Below are 25,504 nucleotides of genomic sequence, written 5' to 3' on the forward strand. Positions count from 1 at the left end.
GCCCCAATAAACAAGGTGGTGGAATAGCCATCATCCGCAAAGAGTCCCTCAATCGCACAACCACCGCTGACTCCTCCACCCCTATCATGGAACACCTCAACTTCCAGATCAACTCTAACAGCAAACCAATGGTCAGAGGCACCCTTGCCTACAAACCCCATGTTCCATGCCCCTCCTTCTGCGAAGCCCTCTCCGACTTTATCACCCCGATGGCCATCAACTCTAAAGACTTCAACGGGGACCTCAACTTCTAGCTGGAAGACCCCAACGACACCAACAAACCCAATCTACTCAAGAGCATGGAAATTCTCGGGTGAACAGACAGAATATCGAGTTTTTTATTTCGACCTACCATAATATCGAGTTTTAAATATCGTAGGTCAAGAATATCGACATCAAGAATATTGTGGTACAGAATTTCGACAGTAAGGTAAGAACTATCGTTTTATTTAATATTGAAGACACTAATATTGTTTGTAAAAATATCGATGTTTATATTAGTGTTATGTATTTAGTATGTGTGATAAAAGTATGTGAGGTAATTTTGTGGTATACTTGTAGTTTTTTTAATGTACGTGTTAAATGTTTAGCAGTAAATATTTTTATGTACATTCATTTTTGTGTAGTTTTGTTCTGTAGCGGGTTGTTTGTTTGTAGGGGAATAGGGTGGTAAGTAATTTAATTATAATAAAGTCACTATTAATGTTTATTTATTAGTACTTATAATTAATTTATTATTAATTAATTGTGTATTAATTAATATTAATTCATTAATAGATAATTATATAAATTGTATAATTTATTTTAGGAGCAGGTTATGGGTTTATAGGGTAATAGGGTGGGAAGTAATTTAATTATAATAAAGTAATTATTAATGTTTATTTATTAGTCATAAATAATGTATAATTAATTAATTAATTGGTTATTAATTAATATTAATTAATTAATAGATAATTGTATACATTGTGTAATTGTTTTAGGAGTGGGTTGTGGGCTTGTAGGGGAATTGGGTAGGAAGTCATGTAATTGAAAGAAAGTAATTATTAATGGTTATTTATTAGTTATTATAATGTATTAATTAATTAATAATACATTATTAATTGGTTATTAATTCATTCATAGATAATTATCTAAATTGTCTAATTTTTTTAGAGGGGTTGTGGGTTTATAGGGGAATAGGGTGGGAAGTAATTTAACTATAATACAGGCATTATTAATAATAATTTATTAGTATTTATAATTATCGTATAATTAGTAGTTGGTTATTAATTAATATTAATAAAATATCAGATACTTGCATTAATTTTGTTATTTTTTTAGGAGCGGGCTGTGGGTTTATAGGGGAGTAGGGTGGGAAGTAATTTAAGATTTCTAAATTAATTATTAATATTTATTTATTATCTATTATTAATTAATTAATTAAACATTAGGTTATTAATTAGTATTAATTAATTTATTGATAATTATATTGATTGTGTATTTTTAAGAGTGGGTTGTGGGTTTATGGGGAATAGGGTGGGAAGTAATTTAATTATAAAAAAAATGTGTGGCATAAAGAAAGATGGACAATGGTTTTACAACAAAATATGTGTTGTTAAAGCATTTATGGCAAAGACATATGTGTGGTTAAGACTTAACAGGTAACCCCTGACCCCGTTCTGAGACCTAAAACTACTCACTCCCTCCTGAAAACCAACCCTAAAAACTTCCCTGCCCCCAAGCACTTAAAACTACCCTCCTGAGACCTAAAACTACCCCATCCCTCCTGAAAGCCACCCACCTCCCACAAACCCAAAAAACCTCTCTGACCCTAAAAACTTCCCCGAACCCCAGACCTGAAAACAATCTCGACCCCCACAGCTCTGAAAACTACCCCAACCCTTATACCCTACCCCCAAAGCCCAGCCCCAGCCCCACTCACCTCACCACGTCCTCTCCCAATCCTTTGTGCTTCCGCCCAGCAGCAGCGGACTGCTCAGTGCCTTAACCACACATATGCATGCGTGGTAGCGCTTGCGTCGTTGAAGCACATGTGGCTCTGCCCTCGTTGTTCCGTCTATTTGCCCCATCCACCATATTACAAGTCCATTATATCCTACTTCAATTGTAATACGGTGGACGTGATATCTGTCACATTTGTGACAGAGTAACCTGTCCACCAAACTTTAAATCAGACCCACGGTGTCCAATATCTATTTCTGTTTTTTCCATCTATATGACTCTATTTTTACTTTACCCCTTTTTCCCTTTTTGGCATTACCCAACTTTCCCATTTCGGAGATATACACATTGCTTTCTGGTGTAATTCTTTTTTATTAGCCCTCCTCTAATCTCTTAATCAGATTGCCTTTAATGCATCCAAGACGCGACACTCTTGCAGAGAGAAAAGTTCCTGTGCAGTTACTGCTGTATTTTTTACAAACTTCCTTTTCCACTCCTGTTCCACATGGGCTGCCTGGACTGCACACTTCACGAATTTTGCAATCTGATTGTACGAAGAATTACATATTCCTTAAAACCTGTACTGTGAGGTGGGAGAGGGATGGGACGTTTTACTTATATTGTGAGAATTAATAAAGAGAATTTGAAAAAAATCCATAATCAAGAAAATAAAAGCAAGTAATATCCCTCTTAATAGTCTGCAGCTGCCTATTTCGCCTCGCTTAACAAACATTTATTGTTTAATACACTTTGTCTGAGAATACCATTGTCTTCTTGTGTACAAGAAGACTGTAAGTGTTCAATTGCCAACTTCCTTATTTCTAGGTGTGTAAAAACTGAAATGCCATCAAGCATGCCAGCTGGATGAGCTATGTAATGGTGGCAACAGCATCAAAGAGGATAAAGCTGACAGAGTAGGCCATGTTAAGGATCGGACCTCATCTTTGGATGTTACCCTTTGAATATCGGTGGTAAGCCAGCGCGATCTATCTTTAATTAATTCCACATTATGGGTCGATTCCGATTTGGGAAAAACCGCTCCGATAGCCATTCGGAGCGTTTTTCTCATACGAATCATACCCTGCAACATCCCCCGTACGTACGACGAAATACGATTCGTACCAGGAGCTGGACTCCATACGAATCGTACAGAGACCGTACGAATCAAATCCCAGTACGAATCTCCCTCGGAACCCGCTGTACGTGACATCTGTACAATTCGCTGCTGCTTTTTCCGACCCGGTAAGTACGATTCGTGTCGGGTACGCACCGTACGCGGGGTACGGTACGTACACCCCAAGATCGCAGGAGTATGCACCGTATCCCTGCTATCATGGGGTGTACGTACTGTACGGTGTGTAAGTGATTGTGTGCTTTTCCTTACGAATCCCCCTTACCTGACGTGGACCGTATGAATCGCGTCCTCATACCCCCGTCCGGATCGTACTCGTCGGGTCATACGGCATGTGTACGAGTCGTACGGCTCACTGTTTCAGCCTTGTAATACGTACCGATCACGACGATTCGGACGAATTGATGGAATACGGATCTTACTACACGACTCGAACGGACGGGTACGAATCGTACGGCGATGGCTCCGGATGAAAATCGTATGGATGTTTTTTTCTAGGATCGGAATCGTCCCCTATGTTTCTTATACGAAATTCCCAAAATGACACTATTACACCATATTGCATATTTATACACCACTCGCAGATTGGTTGCTGTTTGGGGCATTTCTGTTTTTATTGCAACTGTGTCCACGTGTCCAAAAGGGATGAAAAATCACATTTCACACTGAAGTTTAGCACCATACGCAGGTTTTGTATGTCACATAATTTCTTCAAACTTTGCTCAATTATGCAAATACAAGTTACATGAATTTTACACACCTCTAATTTTGTTGGCTGCTTCCTATTCATGCACCACAAGTATCATATTCTGCCCACTGTATTCATTAAATGTTCAGGTATCTGGACCTTCAACGGATTCAGGGATGCTCCCTACCTTAAACTAAATTGTTTCGCACAGTTCTATGGGTCATCTGCAATAAATCTAGCTTGTCATTAGGCTATTCTTTACCATCAATGATGAGAAATTTCCTTAGAGGGTCGACCAATTGCCAAAACCTTTTTGGCTACCCTTCACTAGGTTGCCAAATCAACAGTTTTCTTTAGATCTGCCAAAAATAAGTTGAAGATTTCAGTTAGCAGCCCTCTTTATTTTTATTCCCTTGCTCAGGAGATCTCATTCAGCCAGCCAGCTCCAATACACTTGCAAATCGTAAACATGTCATACCTGATATAAATTTACATTTCTTGCACATAAAGATGGGACTCTGTATATATTGGCATCGGACATAATGCGGAAAGGAGTTCTTAAACACAATAATGTCTGTGGAACTCTGTGACACACTTCAATGAAAAAGCTGCCAACTTGGATTCCTACTCCTCTTCAATCGCAAGCACTGAATAACAAACAACATCTTTCTATTCAAAACAAGTGACCAGGAAACCATAACAAACAATGAACACCTTCAATCTCCTGATGAAAAAGACTCTATTGACATAACAAGGGCATACACTTTGCAGGCTCTGCAGAAAAGCCATGCCCTCCACATTTTACGAGCATCCTCTGCTGCCATCCCAGTGAAATAGATTATCAGGTCATTGCTATCAATATGTTTTTCCATGTGAACTGAAAACATCCTTTGTTGAGGATGACCAAGAAAATTACAGACCAATTTACCTCTGTGTAAGCCCTCAGTTTGCTTTGTATGGGTCCAACAAGGATCAACAATAACATCCATAATTTTAAAAATGAATCCTGCTCCTCACCTTGTGAAATCATGACGATAATTTGAGGCTCATTTAGAATCATAATTGGGTTCATAATTGGCATCATAGTGAGAGTCAGTTGAACCCATTGGTAGGACCATTGTTGGGACAACAGTTGATGCCAAAGTTAGTAAGATAGAACTATGGCTGAGACTGTAGTTATGGCCACAAATGTACAATGACATAGTTAGATAGTAGAAACCGTAGTTAGGATCCTAGCTAAGTCCAAACTTTGGTTAATGTAATCAGGTAAATGGGAATTGTAAGAAATTGGAAAATTATTAGGGTGTGACTACCCTGCTCTGTGATAGCCTGAGCTCATCTTGTGTTTTGGACCTGGCCCTTTCTCCAGGGTGACCCCAAACCTTTTGCCTTTACCCCTTCTGTTTTCTGAACCTGTTTTATTGGCTTTTTAACATGGTAAAATTGACTTGCAGCCAAATGACACATTTAATGTACCTATAAGTCCCTTGTAAATGGTACTACTTGCACCCATGCCAGCAAATGTAATGCTACTAGTGGGCTGCAGCACTCGTTATGCCGTGCACTAAAACTAGCCTTTTTAAACATAACTGAGGTCTACCATTGCAGCCTGTCTGCGGTTTTTAAGTACCATTTAGACCTGGCAAAATAAACCTTTTGCCAGGTCTAAACCTTCCTTTTTTAGGTCGAGCTGGTGTTGGAGCGCAAAGCGCTCCCGCCAGCGAGTTCTATAGTCACCGTGTTAACTGGCAAGGGAGATAGAGCTGTGCACGAGCCGCTACTGGCCTGTGCACGAGCCGATTCAGCTCTGTGAACACGCACGTCTCCGGATGACGTGCTGCGCCCGAGCCGCCTCCCGCTTGTTCTTTCAGCAAATATTCTCGGAGCCCTAGGGCAAAGTTACTGAACAGCACAACAGGTAGGCTTTTGACATTTATGAAGACAGTATGATAGGCCTCGTACACACACCTCCCCTTCCAGTGCCATACTAAATCAATCTAGCAGTGTACCCTAGGTATTGTTGGGTACAGAGTATTTGAGATCTTGCTGTTGGCTATGGGATATTAACGATGAAAGTATTCTCAAGCTTTGTCTGCGCAATTACATATTTTGTGATGATCATCGTGATTTCCTGTTTGGGTTTTTCGGATCCAATAGAGGTGTTAACAGTCGATAAAGTTGATGTTTATAAAACTGTAATAAAGCGTCCTGTCTCTTTTTGTGTTAACTGCTCATTTGTGAAGTTTGAGGTAGGCGAACTTGACTGCTTGTTTTTCACAGACGGCGTGCTGGAAATGTTATGCAACAGAATGAACTTGCTTGAGTGCAAAGTCTTCTAACTGTAGAACCTAATGTGTGTTTTCACCTCCCCTCAGTCCTTGATCAGGACACGGGGCTGCGACCTTGCGATGTGTTTAACTTATTCACAAATGGCTGCTTGAGGCCAAAGTACGCACACCCTCCTCCATTAATGGGTTCTGTTACACAGCCTGTAAAACGCGGCAAACAATGCCAGTGGGAAGGAATGCAGTTGAGTCTGGAAACTATGTTCCACATAAGATTTTGGTATTCTGAAAATACAACCTTAGTAGGAGTGCTATTTGCGATGAGCTTCATGGTGGATAAAGTGTATGCATGTTTTCATTGAAAAGACAAACTCCTATAAATTTTGAAATAAAATATGCTGCCTGGATCGTTGGCCTCGTAGGAAATACTTTACATAGAAATGCACTGCAATTACATATTTGGATGCGAAAAAAGGACAGATTTATAGCAAATAAGCAACGTTCTTAATTGGAGTGGACCTAAAATATCATTTTGTCCGTTTTCTTTTTCTTTCTCTTTCAGGCAACATCTCTCTTCCCTCCCCTCCCAGAGGACCCTTCGAGTCCCAACTCCACCCTCCAACTCCACCCTCCAACTCCACCCTCCAACTCCAACTCCACCCTCCAACTCCACCCTCCAACTCCACCCTCCAACTCCACCCTCCAACTCCAACCCCAAATCCAACTCCAACTCCAACCTCCAACTCCAACTCCACCCTGCAACTCCAACTCCACCCTCCAACTCCACCCTCCAACTCCACCCTCCAACTCCACACTCCAACTCCACACTCCCACTCTACCCTCCAACTCCACCCTCCAACTCCACCCTCCAACTCCAACTCCACCCTCCAACTCCAACTCCACCCTCCAACTCCACCCTCCAACTCCACCCTCCAACCTCCAACTCCACCCTCCAACTCCACCCTCCAACTCCAACTCCCCCCTCCAACTCCAACACCACCCTCCAACTCCACCTCCACCCTCAAACTCCAACTCCACCCTCAAACTCCAACTCCACCCTCCAACTCCACCCTCCAACTCCACCCTCCAACTCCAACTCCACCCCCCAACTCCACCCTCCACCCTCCAACTCCACCCTCCAACTCCACCCTCCACCCTCCAACTCCACCCTCCACCCTCCCACTCCAACCTCCAACTCCAACTCCACCCTCCAACTCCAACTCCACCCTCCAACTCCAACTCCACCCTCAAACTCCAAATCCACCCTCAAACTCCAACTCCACCCTCAAACTCCAACTCCACCCTCCAACTCCAACTCTACCCTCCAACTCCACCCTCCAACTCCACCCTCCAACTCAACTCCACCCTCCAACTCCACCCTCCACCCTCCAACTCCACCCTCCAACTCCACCCTCCAACTCCAACTCCACCCTCCAACCACCCTCCAACTCCACCCTCCAACTCCACCCTCCAACTCCACCCTCCAACTCCACCCTCCACCCTCCAACTCCACCCTCCAACTCCACCCTCCACACTCCTCCCTCCAACTCCACACTCCCACTCCACACTCCCACTCCACACTTCCACTCTACACTCCCACTCCACACTCCCACTCCAACTCCACACTCCCACTCCAACTCCACACTCCCACTCCAACTCCACACTCCAACTCCACACTCCACCCTCCAACTCCACCCTCCAACTCCACCCTCCAACTCCACCCTCCAACTCCAACTTCACCCTCCAACTCCACCCTCCAACTCCACCCTCCAACTCCAACTCCACCCTCCAACTCCACACTCCCACTCCAACTCCAACTCCACCCTCCAACTCCACACTCCAACTCCACACTCCCACTCCAACTCCAACTCCACCCTCCAACTCCACACTCCCACTCCAACTCCACCCTCCAACTCCCCCCTTCAGCTCCCCCCTCCAACTCCACACTCCCACTCCAACTCCCCCCTCCAACTCCACTCTCAATCTCCACCCTCCAACTCCAACTCCACCCTCCAACCCCAACTCCACCCTCCAACCCCAACTCCACCCTCCAACCCCAACTCCACCCTCCAACTCCCCCTCCAACTCCACCCTCCAACTCCACCCTCCAACTCTACCCTCCAACTCCACCCTCCAACTCCATCCTCCAACTACACCCTCCAACTCCACCCTCCAACTCCAACTCCAACTCCACCCTCCAACTCCACCCTCCAACTCCACCCTCCACCCTCCAACTCCACCCTCCACCCTCCAACTCCACCCTCCAACTCCACCCTCCAACTCCAACTCTACCCTCCAACTCCACCCTCCAACTCCACCCTCCAACTCCACCCTCCAACTCCACCCTCCACACTCCCACTCCAACTCCACACTCCCACTCCAACTCCAAACTCCACCCTCCAACTCCACCCTCCAACTCCACCCTTCAACTCCACCCTCCAACTCCAACTCCACCCTCCAACCCCAACTCCACCCTCCAACCCCACCCTCCAACTCCACCCTCCAACTCCAGCCTCCAATTCCACCCTCCACTCCAAACTCCACTCCACCCTCAACTCCACCCTCCAACTCCAACCCCAACTCCACCCTCCAACTCCACCCTCCAACTCCAACCCCACTCTCCAACCCCAAATCCAACCCCAACTCCAACTCCACCCTCCAACTCCAACTCCACCCTCCATCACTCAGGGCCTCCACAGCATCACTCAGGGCCTCCACAGCATCACTCAGGGCCTCCACAGCATCACTCAGGGCCTCCACTGCATCACTCAGGGCCTCCACAGCATAACTCAGGGCCACCACAGCATCACTCAGGGCCTCCACAGTATCACTCAGGGGCACCACAACATCACTATGCGCTACCAGAGCATCACTGAACGCCACAGCATCACTGAACACCACAGCATCACTCCGCGCCATCACAGCATCAATCTATGCAACCATTCAACTACAACTGTTTCAAATATGTTCGCTCAATGTTTCAAGCTTTATTACAAATGTCACAAAAAGATGTTAATATTTCAGTTCTGATCTTGGATTTTCATCACAATAAAATACACTGAACATATTCTTCACAAAAGTTATTTACAAATGTTTAAGCTATTGCCATTATAAATTACAATCACTTTTATTTAAGTATTATTCATTAAAAGAAATTAAAAGCCATTGTTATTTGTAATATCAATACATCTAAGTCACGTAAATACAAAACATGTTGCATTACAAATGCTATAGGTGTCACATTTGCGAAAGATATAACTATTGGCATTGTAAATGACAAAGCTATTAATTTTGCTATTTTCAAAACAAACACATAAATAAAAAAATTGTCATTTACAAGACCAATAGCTCAAACTTTCCTAATGCGAGACCTATTGCATTGCAAATGCGTGTAATACATACCAGTCAGGCATAGGGCTGGCCCTAAATACCCAATATTGCAGGTTGCACTGAATTTAAAAAGTTGGACATGTGCATTTAGGTTTTGCTTGTTCTGGTAGTGAAAAACTCTTAAATTTGCTTTTTAATACAATGAGGCTTACCTCTCCCATAGAATAACATTGGGTTACCTTATTAAATTTGTGATAAATTGTACTTGGGAACAGGTAGAAATGTAATTGTATTCTCTGATTTTTAGTTTTGCATCCACTTTAATTGTAAAGTTGAATTTTAAGTCACAATTGTGTAAATCACACTTTTAGAAAGTTTACACGTTCTTGTCCTGACCGCTTAGTGCCTGCAGCCTGTGTGCAGGATCACATAACTTGATGTAATTGACAGTTTTCTTTTGCGTATTCCTCCCAGAGAGTGTCACAAAGGTGGACTGAGAGTTAGCAGTATGGGCCATCCTAAAAGGATAGATGGGGGTAGAACTGTAACCTACCAAACACACGTTTCAAATGAGCTGCCTAAGCACACTCACACAGGACTTCACTCTAGCCTTTTGTCACCCCAGACATCCTGGGACCAGGGCAGGAAGGAGGAAATTCCAGAACCAACTGTGGGTGAAAACTCTAGATGTTCCTTCCACTTCAATGCTGGCACCAGACATAAATAGTGGACTCTACAACCAACTCTTCTGAACACTCCTGGACATGGAAAAACTGCAAAAGAAGAACCATCCTGCTTCCAGAAGACTGCCCCACTGGCTACTTGAGCAACTCCAAATGTCAATTGGCTGACCTCCTGTCTGAGCTACAGGGACACAGCAAGCTCCAAAGGTGTCCCTGCAAGTGTCCAGCTGCAACTGGACCTGCCTGGATGTACAAGTGAACCTGCCTGAGCCCTGCTGGCCTCTGCAAGAGTGAGTCCCTGATCCTCAAGTGGTGCCTCCCCAGGGCCTGGGCCCTTGGTTGGCATCAGAGTGCAGTCCTCTAGACAAAAAGGTGAAATCCTGAGGTTTTGGGATCTTTGTGACCTTGAACAGCCATTTTGAACAAGATCTTGCCACCCACCAACTTGCAGTTCCAGTGAACCCAACTCTGCAAGGTACACCAACTGCCAGTGATGACCAGTAACACAAAATCTGCACTTTGTGATACAACATGGAAAGCCCATGGTGACTACCAATGCAAAGCTCAAGCAGCGACTGTCTGCGACGTCCAACAGGCTCTTCATGCTACAGCGATGCCCATCTGTGACACTCGGCCTCCTCTTCACGTTATAGCGGCGACCATCCATGACACTCTCCTTGCTTCTTGGGGCTTCCTTCACCACAAACTGTACTTTTCATGCTGGACTCTGGAACGGTAACTTTTTCAGCAGGACTAACCTCATCCCTGTGTCTGGCTTGCGCTCCATACCGGTCAGCTTGAACTTGTGACTTTTGGTGTCTAGCATGACCAGATAATCAGATAACAGACAGTAGCGATTTGTGCTTTTAGACCCTCAACTTACCTAAATCTTTGAAACTGCATATCTCAAGTTCTACTGACGAGATTTCTGTCATCGATTTATTACATTTTACTCTATTTTTTTAAACTGATGTGGGTTTTTTCTTGAGATGTGTTTTCCCTTTATTACTATCTGAGTGTTGTATAAATACTTTACAAGTTCCTCTAAGTTAAGTCTGACTGCTTTTGTGACAAGCTACCAGAGGGTCAAGCACATCTTAATTTAGTGACTATTGTGGTTTACCCTGACAGGGATTGTGGTTGTTGTTTGAGAGTAATATTCACCCCCTCAACCAAAAACACAATATCTAACATCCCTGTAGCAATGGCACAGAGGAGACAGGTTTAACTTAGGACAATGTGTAAAGTAATTATGTGGTGCTAAAAGAGTGATAAAGTCAAAAGGCAAATAAAATCCCAAATCAAATTAGAAAAGTAGAGTGAAATGTAAAAACGAAATTACCACAAATTGGCAAAACTTAAATAAGGGAAAACAGAGAAGCACATTCTTTTTTGTATACATTTTTTTATTATGAAAACGAAACAAGGAAAACATTGGCATCAGGTGATCAACATATAACAGCACTGCAGGGTTTAAATTGTCATTCGCACAGAAATATAAAGTACAATTTATAGAAATTGTGGGATCACGGGGAGTGTCAACTTCCCCTTGTCTCGTCGGGGGGGTGCACAAGTCACCACCATGGCTATTCCAGGCCCCCCAAATCTTCCCCCACTTCTCCGGGCAGCCCCTTGCCACATATACCGCCCTTTCCCTAAACATACACCATTCTAGATCCTGGGCCCACTTGGTATGCTGGGGCGACTGGCTGGCTACCCACAATTGAGCAATATTACGCTTCACCAACATGCACGTCAACGTCACCCACTGCTTCTTATAGCCATTCAAAACCGTGGGTTCCCACACATTCAATATACATCTCCGGCCTCTGGTCGTATCTCCTCCACCAGTACCTCTCCGATCACATCATGTATATTTGTCCAGTAGTTCTGTATCTTTTCACAGTGCCATAGGATATGCATGAAAGTGCTTAGTTCTCCACAACCCCTCCTACATTCTCCGCTCACCGCTCGTCCCATGTGCACTAACCTCGGCCCTGTGATATATGATCTATGTAGGATCTTAAGTTGGACCAACCTAAGCCTCATCTGAATCGCAACCACTTTGGGAGATGAAACAGCCTCTACCCAATCTTCATCATCTAACTCTAACCCATCCGCTTCCCAAGCTGTTCTAATATTCCCTAGCGGGTCTTCCATATTGTTTACAAGCTTCCTATATATTAGGGAGATGGTTTTTTCGGGGATATGACCATCAAGCACACGATCTTCATGGAGAGAAGCCTCCGGAAGCTCCGTGCCTCTAGGTATGTGGGCGAGAAGGGCGTGCCTAATCTGCCGATATCGAAAGTGTTCCCTGTCATGTAGACTGTATTGCTTTTGAAGAGACTCGAAAGTCTGCATATCGCTCTTCCGCAACGCATCTTTAATCTGACTAATTCCAATGAGGTCCCATTTATCGAACCCTTTAGACTTCCACAAGCTTCCAAGTCTCTCTGAGCTAAACAGGGGGGTGCCATTGTCAGTCTCCCCTCCAAGAAGCACATTCTTAAACTTTTTAAAGCCAAAAAGCACAAAGCTGCAGAGATAATCCATAGTCGAAGTAGAACAAGACCTAGGCATAATTTGAGGCCAGGCACTATGGAATACTCCAAATACCCCAGCCAGGTTAACCCTGGTCAGACATTTTACCTTCTAACTTAGGACCTGGTTTAGAGTTTGTCAGATAGGTTACTCCATTACAAATGTGGCGGATATCCAGTCCACCGTATTACAAGTGCATTATATCCTATGGCGGACAGGATATACATCATGTTTCTTATCAGCTAAACTCTTAGTGGGTCTTGAGATTTTTTAAAAAAAATGAAACACAGTACACATCTAAAGTCCCCCAGGACCTCAGGGAAGGCTCTTAGAGACTCAGAGGGTGTGAGACAGAGGCCAACAGTGAGGTCAATTCCAAGTCCAGTTGCCACTACTCAGCTGGATACATTTAGGAAAAGGCATCTTGCAGTATGTTGGCTCTCTCTGGTCCCACAGGAGTTTTAGCCAATGGATCCATGGCATCCACACCTTTTTCCAGGGTATAAGAGGGAGCAGGTCTAGTCTTTTAGGGTTCCTCTCTGGTCACAGACAGCTGATACAGTCATATTATAATATTCCCTAGGTTCAGGAAGTGTTTCAAAGTGGGTGCTTGAAAGTGCACCCACTTTCAAGCCGTTTTAAGTTGTGTATTTATTGGCTACACTGGTAGCAGAGTCAGGAGAACCAGCTCTGCCAACAGCTCCAACAGGAATGTCCAAGCTTCACACCATTGCTAGGAGGCCCCACATTCTAGAGCATAGTAATCATAACAGGTTTAAAGGTGAACAACCATAGAGGCTTAAGCATGAACAGTGGAAACATAAGATACAATATATCTTTTCTTCTTCCAAAACCAAAATAAAACTAACCCCCCCAAAAAACGAAAAGAAAAACAAACACGAAAACCAAATTACAACCTGTAACCTTGCAGGTCTAACAATGTTTCTGGAACTTTTCCTGGAAATGGTTTGGTTGATAGAAGGAGGAACAAATTTCTCTGAACATGCAGTGGCATCTCTTACTCGAACCTTCACTACCCTGTTGAGATTCCTCCAACGACCTCCCTCAACCTTTACCATATTTCTGAAAATCTTGAGAACTTTAACTGGTTCACTGAACTTACTGTCACCCTTCTTAGTATGAACAGCAGTTTTGATCTTGATTGTGTGCCCCACTTCAAGCGGAGCTACCTAAATACACCTTTTGGAGTCGAACCATTGTTTCTGTTTAGTTTGTGTGGTAATCATATTTCCATTCGCCAAAGACATAAGCTGGGCAACGTTAGATTTAGACTTGACCCACTTGCTCGTCCATGCAGGCCTGAAACTAGAGTTGGGCTTCCGTCCCCTCAAACGTTCGACATCTTAGTGCAAGAATGAGGAGCAGTTCTTTAGAACCAAACCATGGCATCTAGTGCTCTGCAAACATAATAACTCCCTGCTCAGGCCCACTTAATACACTGCCCCACCACCCGATTCATTCTTTCAACTAAACCATTAGCTTGTGGGTGATATAGGGAGGTCTTGTGGTGTTTTACACCAGACTCAGAGAGGAAGGACTCAAATTTGGTACTGATGAACTGTTTCCCATTGTCCAAGGCCAAAGTTTCTGGAAACCCTTTCTAAGTCACACGCTTTTCAGAAATTCCCCAATGGTTTTGGTGTTGGCTTCTCTCAGCGTCTTGACCTCTGGCCATTTTGACATATAATCCATGAGGACCTAAATGAACCAGAATCCACTTGGAAGGACTTCATACTGCCCCATGATATCGATACCTAGTTTCAACTACGGACCTTTAGGGTATTCAATAGGCATCAACGGGGGCACCAACATTTTCAAACTCTTGGCAGCCACACCGCAGATACAACAATTGGAAACCACAAAATCAATTTCAGTATCCATCCCTGCCCACCAATAGGTGTCCTGGATGCGTCGCTTGGTGAGTGTAGAACCAAGATGACCCTCGTGGGCTCTCTCAATGATGGTTTTGCGGAAAACATCAGGAGGTACTTACTTGTTCGCCTTGAGCAGCAAACCATCTTCAATGGAGAGCTCACCTTCAACCTTCCAGAAAGAAGAACCTTTTCTCTGGGCCACCCTCTTTTAACGAAAGCACAGACTACACTTAACGGACAATCAGATTCTAGCGCCTGTATCCAATCAATCTCGGGGCCCAGATTCAAGTCAGGTAGGTCCAGAACAGCAACTAAACTGTCATCACAATCCTCACTAGTAAACTCGTCCAAATTGTCATTGTCATGTTCGCGCGACGTGATGGGGAAACGGGATAAAAAATCCACCCTTTCATTCTTTGCCACCGGAAATATGTTTCACCTCAAACTGTTATTGAAGTAGCCTTGTTACCATACACATAATTATAGGCGAACAGCACTTACTCATACTACCACCCGGAATGTTAACTAAGGGTTTATGGTCAGTCAAAAGAAGGAAGCAAAGCTCACTGTGTTCTCACAATTGTTGTCTAACTGTGTTAAAGTGGCACCAATACCTATTTGGCTGGCGTGGACAGTGACGCAAAATGGTAAACGCGGGTCGAAAGGTTTCAAAGCTGCACTGTCAATTAAGGCAGATTTCACAAACATGAGAGACCCCACACATTCATTGCACCATTCAAATTTGACTCCTTTCTTGAGAAGATTACTTATGGGACGTACAATAGATGCAAAATTAGGAATAAACTGTGAGTAGTACTCACATAGCCCCAGTAACGACTTGACACCCGCTTTGTCTTCTGGTTCGGGGGCATCACCAATGGCCTGAAGTAATCCTGGTCTAGGACAGACCCCATCGTGATAAATCACATGTCCTAAGTATTCAACTTTAGAGCACAGAAATTGACAGTTCTCCTCCTTTAACACAACACCACGTTTTTTGAACAGTGTTAAAACTTTTTCCTGGACTGTGTCATGAGATGCAACATCCTTACCAAAAATTAGAACATCATCCTGAAACACCAGGACACCATCTACATCTCTAATTATATTGCTCATTATCCCCTGAAAAAACAGAAGATGCTGACGCAAGCCCAAAGGGCATTCAACAGTAGCACCATTTTCCCAGAGGTGACACAAATGCAGTTAGATGGCAAGATTCAGGATCCAGTTCTACCTGGTTTTATGCACTGGCTAAGTCAAGTTTAGCAAAAAAAATGTGCTCCCTTGATGGAAGAGAATAGGTAATTAATTTTTGGTAGTGGATGAGAATTCACCCATATCTCTCTGTTGAGGGATCTTAAGTTGACACACTCTCGAAGATCTCCTCACTTCTTTCTGCCTACCACCAAGGGAGAAAGCCACAGTGAAGAGTCTGTGGGTTCAATAATCCCTTTAGTACAAAGACTGTTTAATTCTTTTTCAAGATCTTCCCTCACACTGAATGGCACTCCTCTAAGTTTGTTTTTGATGGGAAGAGCACCATCTTGAACTATAATCCTGTGCCTAAATCCTTAGATATTTCCCAGATCATTACAAAAAACTTCAGGATATTTTTTTTCCACACAATACTAAGCATGGGCGAATTTTGCGAATCTGGCGTTCGCGAATTTGCGTATTTGCGAACTCGCAATCCGCAAAATCCGCGAATTCTTGCGAATTTGCGGATTTTTTATTTTTTTTTTGGTTTGCAAGGGTTTCTGCCAGTTCGCGAGGGTTTTGTACCAGTTCGCAATTGCAAACTTACTTGTCGGTCGCGACTATGTTGTTTCTACGTCTGGTTCATCATCACAGGTTCACAGCACCCTCTGTTTCACCACTGCCACCCTGTTTCACCCATGCCACCCTCTGGTTCATCACTGTAGATTATGGGGGGGGAAAGCAAGCACACCTGCCCTGCTTCAACTGGACCTTTGTGGCCTACTTGTAGCTATTCTATGAGCCTGCTGTGAGGGTCAGAGCAGGGTCATAGAATTGTTGCAATTAGCAACTGAACTCTGGAGGGGCCACAGTCAGGAAGCACTACAGGGAATGGTTACTAATGATGAGTTTGAACTTTTGCACCTGCTGAGTGCTTTCAGTTTTGCAAAACTCGTTTTTCTGCAGAACAGCAACTGTAATGCCCCAAACAAACATAGGCAACTGAACTCTGGAGGGGCCCCTCAGGAAGTGCTACAGGGAATGATTACTAATGATGAGTGAACTTTTGCACCTGCTGAGTGCTTTCAGTTTTGCAAAACTCGTTTTTCTGCAGAACAGCAACTGTAATGCCCCAAACAAACTTACTTGTGAAAGTTGATTTCTAATCCAAAAGTGATCCAAAGAAAGTCAAAAGGCCTCAAATCCAAAAAAGTGCAGGAAAATGTCAACCTGAGGAGTTATTCTGATAAAAATCATCATTTTCAGAAGGTCTATGCTGCTTGCTAGTGGAATTCTTGTGCAGAATTGCAAATTTTGTAATTTCGCAAGTGCAAGATTGTTGCTGCCTGCCGCACCTACATGTTCGCAATTGCGAATTTGAATTTAATTTGAATTTAAAATTTCTTATAAAGCTCACGTATACCTGCGGTTTCTTGGCGCTGTTACTAACAGGATCCTAAATTAAAAAGCTGGGGGAACAGGAAAGTTATTATTCGAAATATTTTGTGAAAAGGTAGGTTTTGAGTTGGTTGCGGAATTGTGGGTAGAGAGAGATGGTACGGAGTTCAAGGGGAAGGGAGTTCCAGAGGGTAGGGGCGAGAGTGGCAAATTTAGAGCCTCCCCACTTCTTTCTCCGGAAGCGTGGGATGGTGAGGAGGGACTGGGAAGATGAACGAAGTTCCCTGGTGGGAACATAGGAAACAATCTCGGAGGAGATGAACGCAGGTGCGAGTCCGTGTCGGGCCCGGAAAGTGATGGAAGCAAGCTTGAATTGAATTCTGGCTCGCACAGGGAGCCAGTGAAGTGATTTTAGGAGCGGGGTAGAGTGGTGAAATTTGGGGAGTTTGAAAACCAGGCGGGCCGCCTGGTTTTGGATCTGTTGTAGGCGACGCAAACTGTAGGCGGGGATGCCGGCATACAGGGCGTTGCCATAGTCCAGGCGGGATACCACCATGGCCAAGATGATGAGCTTTAGAGCAGAGAAAGTGAAGAAACGGGACACCCTGCGTATAGTGCGCAGTGAAAGAAAAGAAGAAGACACCACAGAGCTAACCTGGGAGTGAAGAGTGAGTTGAGAATTAAGTTTTATACCAAGTGTTTTGACTGAGGAAGCGGGGGTAGGAGGGGGGCCAAGAGAAGGGGGCCAGAAAAGAGGGGACCAGGGGCTGGATGAACCACCCGTCAACACCAACTCGGTTTTGTCGGGGTTGAGTTTGAGGTGATTGTGGTTCATCCAGTCCCTGATGTGAAGCATAACAGATTGAAAGTTTAGAACAGAGGAAGGAGAAGATAGATTGAAGACAAGCTGGAGGTCGTCCGCATAATTAAATACGCCGACCTCCATCTGTTGAAGAGAGAAGATTAGGGGAGCAATATACAGATTGAACAAGAGGGGAGAAAGAGAGGAACCCTGGGGAACCCCGCACTGAACTTTCCGGACGTCCGTCGTGAAGTCACCCAGGCGAACAGCCTGGGTGCGGTCACTCAGGAAGGAGGACAACCAGACCAGGGCAGTCCCCCCGATCCCCGCCGCTCCGATACGGGAGAGGAGGATGGTATGATCCACCGTATCGAAGGCGGCTGAGAGATCGAGGAGTACAAGGGCCTGGTGCTGATTAGTGTCCATGCCCTCCCTGAGGGTGTCCAAGACCGACAGGACAACGGACTCCGTAGAGTGTGCAGGGCGGAAACCGGCTTGACGGGGGGCAAGAGCACCGTGATTCTCCACAAAAGAGCTCAGAGCACAGGTGACGTGGCGCCCGAGCACCTTGGCTAGGAATGGTAAGAGGGAGATAGGACGGAAATTGGCGGGGACAGAAGGGTCTGCCCCGGGTTTTTTTAGGATGGGCACAATTACCGCAGATTTCAAGGGCTTAGGAACGATGCCTTGGGCGAGAGAGCTGTTAAGAAGGTGAAGGGGAGGGTCAGGGCAGGAAACAAAGATATGGCGGAGAATGTGAGCGGGACAGGGGTCTAGAGGAGAGCCAGATTTGACCAGGGGAACCAAGGTAATCAGGCTCTCCCGAGTGATAGGGGGAAGTGAGGTAAGCACGCCCTTGGGGGGGGGACATTGGGGGTCGACAAAAGAGGGGGAGGGTGGCGGGATGTTAGCCTTGATGGTGATGATTTTGTGAATGAAATAGTTGTTGAGAGAAGAACAGAGTTCTTCGGACGGGGCTGGCTTAAGAGTAGTTCTGTCCGAGAATGCTAGGTTGTGGATGATGGTGAATATCTCCTTGGACTGGTTTTCCGCGGCTAAAATTTTGGAGGAGAAGTAAGATGTTTTTGCCTCCAAGATGTCTTTTTTATACTGGCTCAGGATGTTGGTATACTCCAGTTTTAGAGTGGGGCAGTAATTTCTTCTCCATGCTCCATGCGAACTCTCGCGATGCGTCGCCAAACTCCTGCGGGATCCCGCAGCAAGATCCAAAATGGCGCAGCACTCGCAAAATATCCAGAAAAACAACTCGGCAAACGCTGAATGATGGTAATTGAACGCCGCAATATTGTATCACCAAGAAAAAGAATCTGCTGCGTGCAAATTTGCGGATTTTCGGTAAATTTGCGAGAGTTCGCGGATTGCAAATTTACCGAAAATCCACAAAATCCGCGAGCAGAACGTAATTTCCGCCCATGCTTACACAATACCTTCGTCTTCGCAACCAACAACTAACACTTGCTCCTTGGCCCCAGGTTTAAGTATCATGCTTAACAGGCCCTGGTGAAACCACCCCAATATGTTAAGTCCCTTCATTGAGACATATTTTTTTCCCTTGATTCTCCTGCCTTTAAATGACATTTCATCTTCAAAGAAACCCATCAGATCTACTTTCCATCCCTCATATGAGACAGGAGAGCGATCAGGTGGATAAAGGGCTTGAAAACCATTCCAAGTTTCCTCAAACAATTTTTGAGTGATCATTGTTATCTTTGCCCCTGAATCAACTAACAAATTCACAGTGTGACCCCCAATACCAATATCCACTGTGGGATCGACGCACGAAAAAGGATCCCCTATTACAACACCTTGACAGGACACAAGGTTGCATAAATCCACATCATCAGAGCTTCTGACTACAGAGATTACTTCAGGGTCTGACTCAAAATCAGATTTAACCATACAGATAGTTGGTTTTCTAACATGTCTTCATTTTAAACAAACCTTAGCAAAGTGACCCATTCTTTTGCAATAATTGCACATGAAGTTGCTAACAGGACAACGTGAACCCTTGATGTGTGGTGGATTTCCACACCTGATGCACATATTATTACCATTAGTCCTGGTACGATTAACTAGATCACACTTTGGCTAAGAAGATTGACTAACTTTTTGATTAGCCTTAGCACAATACTTAAGAGGATTATTCACATTGACCACATTAACAACATCTAACGGTTTGTCGTCCACTTCTTCCAGTGAGACTATGGATATTTCTATGCTTTTAGCGATTTTGATAGTCTCATCTAGGGATGGATCACCCAAACTCAAAAGTTTTTGTTGTATGTTCTTATCTTTGCACTGGCAAATGAACCGGTCTCTAAAGAGTTGAGCCATAACGTTTTCAAATTTGCAGTCAGCAGCTAGTCTGCGTAAAGCACAAATGTAAGTGTCCACATCTCCTCCTTCAGCTTGTTTCCATTAAAAAAAATTGTGCCTCAAGACCATAAGGCTCGGTTGTTTATCAAATCTGGTTTTTAATTTAATGATAGTTTCATCAAAGCTGTTAAGTTGTTCCTGAGAAAGAGTTGGTAGATGTTTGCAAATGGACCTTCCTTCAAATCCTAAGGAGTGGAGAAGAAGGCATTTTTTTTCTCTCTGCACAAAAAACGTAGAGCGCCAATGGCACCCAGATGTGTTTCGAAGGTGTCATAACAGATTTCCCACCTGACTGGAGGATCACTGGGAGAGTCAAGAAAAGAAGGTGGTGGATTGACAGACTGCATAGTACACAATTCTACTAAGGTTGGCAAATTTAAAAAGGAAATGGGGCAGCAATATGGTAACTACAATAATACACACACAATACACACAATGTAAATAAACAACCATGAGTGGATAGTTGCGAGTGCCGCACAGTACAAATGAGTTATGCACGTCTAGGAAAATTGTTAGCAATCAATGAGAACTAGCTCTGGTTTAAATTGTTTGTATATCTGCGGGTGGAGGAAAACCATTAGGTTTTATGAAGGCCCTCACCCATCAACCTAGTTGGTAAAATGCTTCATCATCAGGCCCCACCCGAGGTACCGAGTGTGCCTCAGGTGTGCTTCGACGCCTGAATTCTGCGGAGCGGGGTTTTTTTTGGTTTGTGTGGGTGTTGTGAGTGTGCACTGAGTGAGGTTTAAAATACTGCCCTGGGTGTCCCAAAGACTGTTTTAAAGGTGGGCCCCAGGCAGTCAATAAAAACAAAGGCTTTCAGACGTGCATGGTAGGCTTATGGCCTCCGATGTCCAGTTCGGTCAACTAGTTTTAGCCAGGCCTTTTCTTCTACTGGCTTTCGTCAGGACCTTATATGTGTAGGGTGTTACAGGGGTTTGTATGAGTTTCTCATTGCCCTGTGTGTAAAGCACACGCTACGGTGCTCATAGTCTGCACATATGAGCACCGTAGAGTGTGCTTTACACACAGGGCAATCACAAATCTCATACAAAACCCTGTAACACCCTACACATATAAGGTCCTGACGAAAGTCAGTAGAAGAAAAGGCCTGGCTGAAACTAGTTGACCGCACAGGACGTTGGAGGCCATAAGCCTACTGTGCACGTCCGAAAGCCTTTGTATTTATTGACTGTTCTATAAGAGAAGTCCAATAGTGGCATTTAACTTCCAGACCTGGGAGCACTTTTTACGCCATATTCTAGAGACCTATAGGCAAGGTAATTGTGCCAATTAGGAACAAGTCAATTTAACTACGTTCAACCGCTTTGCTGCGGCCGTGCAGGAGAATTCCACGCATGCGCAGTTCAGACAGCACCAGGCTGTCCTCCGCACACGCCCGCCTTGACGTCAGACGGCCGGGGGCGGTCCAAAGTACGCAAGCGGTTAAATGGGAGCAATGACCTTCTACTACTGGTTAGCAGGGGTTAAATTCACAGAGTTTTAAAGCCACCAAAAATATAAGGTCCAGCAAAAGGTGAGAAAAATCTGGAGTGACCACTCAGAAAAGGTGGATTTCCAGCAGAAACATAGTTGGGATGTTTATTGGGTAATTCTTTTAAAAGATGTTAAACCAATACATAGATGTTTAGTATCCAAACTAAAACAATGGTTGGGACCAATATTTAAGGACTATCGTTAGGTTGGGCAGTACAATAAACCTATTTTGAGCAAAGGTGACAGCGAATATCAAATGCAGTCGTTTTTTCTCCCTTCCTGTTTTGTAGGCTAATAAAGAGTTGACCAATTTGGTATGTAAATATTTTACCTTCCTAAAAGGAACAATGTATTTTAAATTCTGAAAATAGTGCAGTAGAGTCAATAATGCAGTAATGTCACAATGATCAGGTTAAAAAAAGTTTGCTTCTGTTCTGGTCGGTATCAAAGGAAAGCTTAGTGCATCCTAAGGCGTTTAAGGCACTTTAACAGTGTTTTTAGTGTATTGCAAAGTTCTATGTCGACTTCCATGTCAAGGTTCCATGTTCCAGGGGAGTCAGTTGGCTGGCAGTTCACTCCCTCTAAATTGTGAGTTAAATAAATTCCCTGTAAGCATTAACATCTCCGCATCTTTACACTGGCGACGGGGATGGGATTTGAGTAAATTCCTTTTAAGCCTCACCGCTCTGCATCTTTATAAAGCCTTTGACAAAAGCCCTAAATCTTGCATTGGCGGTGAGTTTCAGACTTTTTTTACGCCAAGTATATCATAATCTGACAGCGTGAATCCTCTGCAAGGTGGTGATCTTTTGCCTTGTTCTTGTATTTCTTTTTAGGTGTGCATTGTTCAAAAGAGGGACACCAAAAAAATGTATGCTATGAAGTACATGAACAAGCAGAAATGTGTGGAGCGCAATGAAGTGCGGAATGTCTTTAAGGAACTGCAGGTGATGCAGCTGCTGGAGCACCCCTTTCTGGTGAACCTGTGGTGAGTGATCCTTTGTTGCATTGAGTGTCACGTCTTAAGAGGATGAGTGTGGTGGACAAGGGATACCTTCGGGCAGAAGGGATCTATGAGTCTAATTTAATGATGAAGGTGGAAAGGCATCAAGACCATGGACCTCATTCACAATGATGCCTGTTGAGTATCCACAAAAGGAGGTATAACTGAATACAACTATGTACTGTACACCACAACATTGAGCAATTATGCAGTAGTAAACCCTATGCAAGGGGTTAGTGGCTCAAGGCGTTGCTTGTAGTGGGAGTCTTTGACCGTCCGCATGCTTATGAGTCGATGGGCATTCACAAACTCCTCTCCAAACCTTTGCCACCCTGGAAATGGTCAGAGATTTTCTCCAGAAGAAACTTGAGCTAAACTAAATATTGTAACGAAATATTTTGAAACAAATACATATAAAATATTTTAAAGTCTTACAAATATTTTGTTGTACAGATGTAAAGAAGTGTATGTTCAGCACACTAAATTTCATCTCATACCTAATATGCAGGAATGGAAAAATATAATGCATGTATTACGTCTGTAAGTTAAAAGTTGCTTAGAATATACACTCTACCAACATCATTTTATTTCACTGGTCTTTTGGAATATACCATCAAAGTCAATGAAATTCTTAAATGTCCACTTATTGACAGATTAAAATGAAAATTTAATATTATGAAGCATTGATGAAATGGTTAGAGATTATAAATTATAAATGTATTCCTTCTGTTTTAAAAAAAAGTGCCTTGTTGATTCAATAACGAAGCATAGTTTATAAAGACATAGAATTTAGAAGGGATCTCTCTTATTTCTGCCATTTATCGTCATTGCCTGCCACAGCAATCTTATTCAAACAAGTGTTCTAAATAAAGACATTTGGAAATAATGTGATATGAGAACCCAATATATTGACTGCAGAGTACCTAGTATTGGTGTGACACACCATGTTAACCTTCCATAAGTTACAATGATCCTTTGAGAATGCTGAATTTGTATTATATTTCTTGGTGTGCTTACATCTACCTGGGTGTGGTCTGATATGGAGGTAGAGTGGAGTGGCCTGGGATAGTGGAACTTTGAGCAGATGCTTAGTCTCTCTATGATTCGAACTCTTTGATTGGTAATTGGTAATGAATGAGGCCCCAGGTACCCCCTCTCCCATGCTGATTTAAAAAATGGGGAGGGGATGTGTGGTCCAATCCCAAGGTTCCATGTGGCACCACATAACCCTAGCTGAATTTTTAATTGGGGAAAGGGGTGCCCACCGCCGCTCCACAAGCCTTTATCAGGCCTTGGGGATCCCGTCCACTGCAGCCATTTAATTTAAAAGGGAGGGTGGGGTGCCTCCTCCCTGAGACATTGTATGGTACAGGATTCCAACTCTTGGGCCGGCTCCATGATGGTGTTTCAGGGACCCCATCCCCGGGACACCTTTATTTCCCTGCCCGTGAGGGTAGGAAAGCCTTCTGTGCTCCCTCATGGTGACAACAGAAAGTTGCTCCCACCAGACGGGTGCACAAACGTTTCTCCCAGTCCACATTCTTGCACGTCGGGAAACATATAATTGCTCCAACATAGTGGGTGCAGGAAGAAAAGCTGCTCCTGCTGCGATGCTGGCTCCTGCTGCACCTGGGATGGGTGCTGGCAGGGGGATCAGCAGGACTGTGGGGGCCTTAGGGCTACCCCCTAAACAGCCCCCACCATAAAATGTGTTGTGGGTGCCCCAGATGGGCTCTGGGGAAAAATCAGCATTAAACAAAATGCAAAGAAAAAGTGTGTTGCTCGTTCCTACTTGGCCAATGTAGCTGCTCGTAAAGATACAGCAGCATCCCAGGTTTAAAAAAAAGTGTTGCCCGCTCCTGCACTACCCCAGGAAATGTTGCCAATTGCTGTGAGCCGGCTGGGCCACAGGGACCATGGGCTACCCCACCGCAGCCCCCAACATCAACATGAATAGTAAATGTACAGCCCCATAAGTCTCTCCAGGGGCTAATTTACTTATATTGTACTGCTGGTGGGGCCTCCAATCTAGGTAGGGGCACCACCAGTAGGTTTCTAAGTGGAGTGGGGACTGCAGGGAGTGCAGCAGCCCCTCCTGGATACTAAAAAAATTAACCATATGTATCATTGGGTTCAATAGACTATAACCCCACATTAAAGTAATGATGTGTCTAAGCAATTCTAGACCTACAGCTTTTGCTCTTCATCTTGGGAATGCAGGGACCCATGTGCTTGGTATTATGGCTGCATTATGTGTTCTGAGGAGTGTAAAAATAATACTTACTCATGTTCATTGCTTTTTGTAACTATAAATGTTTTTGAAATGTTTATTGACAAAACCAACTGGCTTGCTTTTTATATAGTGATAGTAACTTACATTAAAAAAAGCCCTAGAAATGTACTAAAGGAACCAAAGGTTAAAGTGACAGTTAAGTTTAGGTATTCAATATGCCTTAGAAATGCATTGAAAAAAACAAAGTTTAAAGGGACGTTATATTTAGATGAAATTTAAATGAACAAACTCACTAAAATTCAACAGATATAGTTATCTCAAGCCACTGACTTGTGCCCTAATGTAACTATAGCTCTTGCCATCACTGTGCATGGCGGGAGAGCGAGTTTTTGTTGCTTTAGGGCACAAGTTACAGTTACTTGTGATAACTATAACTGTTGAATTTCAATGTTTTTTTGTACTTAGATTTCACCTAACTA

General features: G+C 43.9%; 1 protein-coding gene across 1 annotated transcript in view; it reads left to right on the top strand.

Annotated features, from left to right (window-relative positions):
- The window catches only part of LOC147703006 (serine/threonine-protein kinase 32A-like), a 717,281-nt gene that overhangs the window by 115,292 nt on the left and 576,485 nt on the right, over window positions 1-25,504 (top strand). Inside the window, exon 4 of the mRNA XM_086928864.1 lies at window positions 22,626-22,777. Coding sequence (XP_086784990.1) covers window positions 22,626-22,777 — 152 coding nt within the window. The remainder of the gene's footprint in view (window positions 1-22,625; window positions 22,778-25,504) is intronic.

The sequence above is a fragment of the Lissotriton vulgaris genome, chromosome 7 (assembly GCF_964263255.1).
Source record: "Lissotriton vulgaris chromosome 7, aLisVul1.2, whole genome shotgun sequence".
In the NCBI taxonomy this organism is placed as follows: domain Eukaryota; kingdom Metazoa; phylum Chordata; class Amphibia; order Caudata; family Salamandridae; genus Lissotriton; species Lissotriton vulgaris.